At 47.6% G+C, this 6731-nt stretch overlaps 1 protein-coding gene across 1 annotated transcript in view; it reads right to left on the bottom strand.

Annotated features, from left to right (window-relative positions):
* The window catches only part of Rdh13 (retinol dehydrogenase 13), a 13894-nt gene extending 11896 nt beyond the window's left edge, over nt 1-1998 (bottom strand). Inside the window, exons 1-2 of the mRNA XM_005369355.2 lie at nt 1818-1998; nt 490-608 (exon numbers count right to left, since the gene is read on the bottom strand). Of these exons, the coding sequence (XP_005369412.1) occupies nt 490-608; nt 1818-1882 (184 nt within the window). The 5' untranslated portion in view covers nt 1883-1998. The remainder of the gene's footprint in view (nt 1-489; nt 609-1817) is intronic.
* Between the last annotated feature and the right edge of the window lie 4733 nt (nt 1999-6731).

Here is a 6731-nt window from a genome sequence, read left to right as displayed (position 1 = left end):
AGGTAAAGGTACTTGCAGTTAAGTCTGTGAACCAGAGTTCAGCTCCCAGGAACAACATAAAGGAAGAAGAAAACCAGCTTCCATAGTTGTCCTCTGAACTAAACACACACACACACACACACACACACACACACACACACACACACAATGGCAAAGCTCAAACCCTATCCCACCCCAACATACACATACTACATAATAAAAACAGATTTTTTTTAAAGAATGTAACTACTCCAACAACCAAACTTACACAGTAGTCTGGTTTTTTTTCACTTAGTGCATATCCTCTAGAATCACCACACAGGAGCATGTCCAAATTCCTTTCCCTTTGAAAGCTTGGTAATATTGCACTGTATGGATGGACCACATTCTGACTGTCTGCAATGAGCACCTGGAATGCTTCCTTCCACCTTTGAGCTACTTTAAACAACACTACCATACATACCAGTGTGCACGAATCTCTTCAAATCCTTAAGCAGGTGTTGCTCTTACCTCTTTTAGCCAGTTCCAAAGCAGTTTGTTTCCCAATTCCTGTGTTGGCTCCTGTCACAATGACAGTCTTCCCAGGTATGGTGGCCTTGCTGGGACAAGCCCCACCAGCAACATAGTCCCTGAGGGTGAGAAACAGCTGAATGAATTCTCTCTGCCTCATGCCTGGACTTACGATCTGGGGCCAACCACCCTTCTAAGTTCACATCCCCACCAAAGCACCAAAACACATGGTATTCTTATCATGGTCTCAGCAAAGACTACACTTGGGAAGTCTCTGTGAGGTGGCATTACTATTTTTTATAAAAACAAAAGATTAGGGTCAGAGTTGGTAGCATACACCTTTAATCTCAGCCCTTGGGAGGCAAAGGCAAGTGGTTCTCTGAGTTCAAGGCCAGCCTGGTCTACAGAGTGAGTTCCAGGGCAGCCAGGACTACAGAGAACAAAATAAAACAAAAAGATCGTAAACAGAAGCACAAGCCCAGCTTTGAGAGGCAGTGGCAGAAGGACCAAGTATTCAAGGTCATCCTCAACAACACAGCAAGTTCAAGACCAACCTAGGCTACATGACTCCTTGTCTCAAAGTAAGTAACTAAAATAAAGGACATGGAGTTGGAAGGAGGGTGCATCCGAAGGGGTCCAGGGAGTTGGGGAACACGTATGATCAAAGTACATTATACACAGCGTGGGGCTGGAGAGAAGTCTCAGCAGCACGAGCTCTGCTGCTCTTACAAAGCCTCCAGGTTCCGTTCCCAGCACCCACGTCGTGTCTCGCAACCATCCACAACTCCAGTTCCAGCTCTGACACACTCTCCCTCTTGAAATCTCAGAAAGCGCGACATAAACATACACGCAAGGAAAAAAAAAAAAGCAGGTCTTGCATGGTGACTCGCGCCTTTGATCCCAGCACTCCAGGAAGCAGAGGCAGGTGAATTCAGTCAGCCTGGTCTACATAATGAATTCTAGGACAGCCAGGGCTGCACAGTGAGACCCTCTCTCAAAAACGCAAGGAAAGAAAAAAGGGAGGAGCGGAAGAGGGAAGAGAACACAGACAGGAAGTGCGGAGAGGAGGGAAAGTAAAGAGGGGTCCAGAGACAAAAAAAAAGTGTGCAAGGTCCGGGCCCCACCCCTTCTCCGTACGTGACCTTGGTAAATGACCCACCCATCCAACCCCCCACCCCCCAGCTCAATCTGGAAAAGCGGTGCTGGTGGGTAAGCTGGGAGAATCCAGGAATGAGAACTGAGGATAAAGGATCCTTCTCTGGCCTTAATCGGCAGTCCCCTGCCGCAGGTCTACCACCGTGCGTGCACAGAGACGCGCACAGACTCACTTGAGCAGCACGGTGCCACCGATCACCGTGCCCACTACGGACACCGGCAACAGAAAGCGGTTCATTCCAGGCTGGGGAACAGAGAACCGGTAGATCTGCCCTCCGGGCCACTACAAAGAGGGCCCGGGAACACACGTGCGAAAGAGCGTGGAAGTGGAAGGACGCGGCCTCCAGAACACGCCCTGAGGTGGGGCCAAGAGCGGGGACGGCGCTTCTTTGGGACGTAGGCCACGGCGCACTTAATGCTGGGAGTCGTAGTTTCAGGAGATGGGGCGGGGCCGAGGTTGAAGGGCGTGCCAGCAGCCGGATCAAACATCGTCACACTCAACCAATCCAGGCGTCCTGAGGTGGGGTTTGTTTTGTTTTGTATTGTGTTGTGTTGTGTTTTGTTTTGTTTTAATCAGCTGGGAGCTACTCCCGGCACTCCGGAGACAGAGGCAGGCAGATCTCTGAGTTCCATGCCAGCCTGGTCTACAGAAGGAGTTCCAGGATTACACAGAAAAGCACCGTCGGGTGGGGAGGGAGGGAACGGGGACAGGGAAGAGTTTGGTAGAAACCATTACCATTTATTTCCAGACAGCGAGCCCCACAGAATGAACCATGAGCTTCCCTCGCTACATGATATTTAACAATAGTACTTTCTGCATAGGTCTTGTGCTGGAAGGAGGAAGGCTGGGGCCCAGACCCCTATGTCTGAAGGAAAAGAAGGCTATTGACTTTAAAATGACATACTGAGCCCAGTGGGATGGCTCGTGGGGTAAAGAGCTCGTTATACAAGCTTTGCAACTTGTGTTTCATCCCTAGAGCTCGCAGGGCGGAAAGATAAAGCCAACTCCCAAAAGCTGTCCTCTGACCTCCCACCTTGGCACATATGTGCTCACACACAAACACACCCAAACAAAACAGAAGTAAACAGAGAAACGTTTTAATATAGTGAAGCTTTGGTGTCTAGAAAGGAGTGGGAGGGGGGGCAAGAAAAGAAAGACAGAAGGAAGGAAAGGAAGTTAGGGGGAAAGCTATAGATTGTGGAGGACTGCATCCTGAGGTAGAAAATTTCCCAGTACACTTGGCATCTCATTTGTCCTCCTGAAGGTGATATTGAGATAATATTTTTCAATTATCAGATTGACAACATTGAAAATTCTGTTAAACATTCGGTGCTGGCAAGGATGGGGAAAACTGTCTGTTGGCAGGAGTGTCACTTTTCCGGTGTTCCTGAAAGCCTTGTCGCAGGCTCATCCAGACACTCCCCTATATAAGAAGTCATGCTTAGGGGAGGCTTGATTGTTCAAAAAAAAAAAAACAACAACCAGGCTTCATGCACATCTGTGAGTACTCCCTCACCATGTCTTGCAACAATTATTTAGTGCCTCTTGTATTCCCAACACAGTTACACCTGAATTCAGTCCTTGCCCTCACAATTCCCCACACTGTAACAGTAGAAGGTCATTCTCCTGGGCCTGAAGGATAACCCAATGGTTAAGAGCACTTGCTGCTCTTGTAGAGGACCTGGGTTCAGTGCCCAGAACCCAACATGGCAGCTCACAACCATCTGTCACTGCAGCTCCAAAGGACCAGACACCCTCTTCTGACCTTTATGGGCACTGCACAAAAATGGTGCATAGACATACAAACAGGCACAACACTCACTCGCATAAAATAAATTAATTAATCTTTAATTTAAAAGGTGTGTTTTTAAAAGTGTTTGAGTCCCTTTATTTACCACCAATGTGAAGAGATGTCCTAATTAGGGTTATTATTGCTATGATGAAACATTGTGACCAAAAACAAGTTGGGGAGGAAAGGGTTTATTAGAATGGCTTACAGCCTGTGGGCCAGCTAGTCCAACAATGGCTGTCTACCAATGGTCAAAGAATCTAATAGCCATTCAGTCTGTGAGGCTGGCCTTCAGGATACACCAGGATCCTGAAGAAATAGGCTCCAATGCCAGTGAAGCAATGGATTTGGAAAGAGCATGATTAGAAAATTACATCTGGAATAGGAGATCGCTGACCATGTGTTTTGGAGAGGATTGCAAAAGTACCTTGGCACTCTGGGCTAGAAAAGCCTTTGAGTACTGAGACATTAGTGGTCTGTTCTATAGGAGCTTGGAAGATAAGGATGTTGAGGTCAAGCCAGTAAGCAACCCTTCTCCATGGCCTCTGCATCAGTTCCTGCCTTCAGGTTCCTGCCCCTGGTTGTGTCCCTGTCCTGACTTCCTTCAATGATGACCAGTGATGTGGAAGAGTAAGGCAAATGAACCCTTTCCTCCCTAAGTTACTTTGGTCATGGTGTTGATCACAACAATAGTAACCCTAACTAAGACGGTGGGGGAGGGGAGGCAAGCTGTGGAATAAGCCACAATGGTGACTACTGTTGTGAAATATTTAACTATGTAAAAATGTGTAACATTTGTTTATGCTATGGCATATTATGTTAACTGTGTAAAAGAGTGTTACATTTGCTTATGCTGCATTTGTTTAAGAATGTAAGGATGTGTGTTTAATTGTGTAAAGAGGTGTTGCATTAGTTTCACCTTGCCTGCCTAAGGCATCTGATTGGTCTAATCATGAATTGAATGGCCAATAGGTGGAGAACGGATAGGCAGGGCTGGCAAGCAGAGAGAATGAGTAGGAGGAGGAATCTAGGCTCCAGAGAAGAAGGAGAAGGCGAGAACAAGGGAGAAAGAGAAGGACACGACGCCCAGGGCAAGAAGCCAGGCAGCCACCAGACAGACAGACAGATAGACAGACAGACACAGAAGCAGTGAAAGTAAGATATACAGAAGCAAAGAAAAGCAAAAGGTCCCGGGGCAAAGCGTAGATGAAGAAAAACAGGTTAATTTAAGTTTTTAAAGGTAGCCAGAAACAATCATAAGCTAAGGCCAAGCATCCAAAACTAATAATGTCTCCATGTCATGAATTGGGAGCTGGTTAGTGACCCAAAAGAAAAAGCCTACTACAGGCTACTTTCTTGGGTTTGCTTGTTTGTTCATTTGTTTGTTTTGAACCGGGGCCTCCTGTAGTTCAGGCAGGTCTCTAACTCCCCGGGTAGTTGAAGATGACCCTGAGTGCAAGCGTCCTAACTTCCTCTCTACTGCTAGGTCAAATTCTTACTGAGAAGGCCAGTTGGTCCTCTCAACTGCCCTAGGAGTACAGCCAGTCCGCCCAGTGGCAGGAGAGAGCCACAGACAATACACAGACAAACCAGCATGGCAGTGTCGCAATAAGCTTAGTGCAGAAAACAAGCATTAGGCTACAACTTGCTAGCCCCTACCATGCAATTTCAGAAAGATGTCTTTTGTGCTTACAAGAACCTGGTCCACAGTGAGTTCCGGAACGTGACTGGCTAGGAAAGTGGTTATTACAAAGAAAAAGATGCAAGCAAACTCCTGCTTTTGAAGGCCTCCTACCCGATTCCCAGACACACCCATGGTGGATGGAATGTCTCTGTAAACTTCCGGTTGGCTGTGCTCCCTTCGCCAAGGTTTCTGTTGTCTTGAAGAAACTGACTCGCACAGGGTGCTGTCCCAGGTGCTGAGAGGATTCGCCCGCAGGGTCCCCTGATCTTCCCAGGGCAGATGCTTCAAAGCACCCAGCAAAGGTCTCTCTCAGCCCCTCCTGCCCTCCCTGGATGCCTCTCTACCTCTCTCTCCAACTCTTTCTTCCTCCATCTCTTTCTCCCTCCCTCCACTTCCAATATTTTTTGAAAGAGTCTCTTGTAGCCCAGCCTGGCTCAGACTACCCTCCTCAGATGAGGGACAACCTTGAATTCCTGATTCTCCTAACTCCACCCCATTCAAGGTCTGGAATTGCAGGTTCACAACACCTTGCTTGGGCTCCTGACTGTACATCCTAAGTGCTAGGAAAACTGATGTATTTTACAGAGCACTGGGAATCAGACCCAAGGCTTTGTTCATGCATGGTGGACAAGCACTCTACCAACTGAGCTATAGCCCCTTGCTTGAAGTTACTGAATAGTGGGGTCATTTGTTACATGGCCACAGGAAGTAAAGCAATCATTCTGTTTATCAGGACACCTTGTTGGAAAAAAACCTTGAACAAACTCTTCAGATCCTGACCAGGGTCCGATGTTGAAACTCCAGTTCCTCCCCCCTCATTGCTGTTGCCAAACTCAAACTCCCTCTATGACCCACATCCTGATAGCTGGGGCAAGGCAGCTTCTTAAGATAAAACAGCCTTGTCTGGACAAGCAATCCAGGAGGGAGAAACTGAGGACTGGCACGTACCTCCCAATTTCCCACTCCCATAGAAAAACTCTGCTTATTCCCTCCCCTTATGGTAGACACCCCTTTCCTGCTATGTCAGCCCCTCGATGTTTGAAACAAACATTCAGTCCATTGAGGTCAGTGTCCAGTCTCTTTTCTGTGTCCTGTCCCTTTAAATTGCCTCAGAAATCTAACCTACCTCACAGTAATGGTTCAGTAACTCGGAGAAAAGAAGGGCAGAAGAGATGGAGGAACAGAGGGTGGGTGAGAAGGACTGAAGAGGTAGAAGAAGAAAGACACAATAGGAGAGTTGGTGATGTTCCCTGCCAGGACTCTGGGCAAACAAAGGCAAGCTGGGGGCATCCTGGAGAGGGAAGAGGAGGCTTTTGTGGGAAGACCAGGAAGGGAGCTCCCAACTGTGAGACAAGCTAGGCAAAAAATAAATAAATAAAAATAAAAGTAGGAGACAAGAATGCCTCTGGGGTGGAGAGAGAGGAGCAGCCTGATTTTGAAGTGAGGCTTCAGGGGAGATAGAAGAGAGGATGCAGTCCTACAAAAGAACCTAGATTGTGGTATAAAAGCCAAGCTGCCAGGGGCTAGAGAGATGGCTCAGAGGTTAAGAGCATTGCCTGCTCTTCCAAAGGTCCTGAGTTCAATTCCCAGCAACCACATGGTGGCTCACAACC

Source organism: Microtus ochrogaster, unplaced genomic scaffold, assembly GCF_000317375.1.
Source record: "Microtus ochrogaster isolate Prairie Vole_2 unplaced genomic scaffold, MicOch1.0 UNK47, whole genome shotgun sequence".
In the NCBI taxonomy this organism is placed as follows: domain Eukaryota; kingdom Metazoa; phylum Chordata; class Mammalia; order Rodentia; family Cricetidae; genus Microtus; species Microtus ochrogaster.
This window is presented reverse-complemented; position numbering and strand designations above follow the sequence as displayed.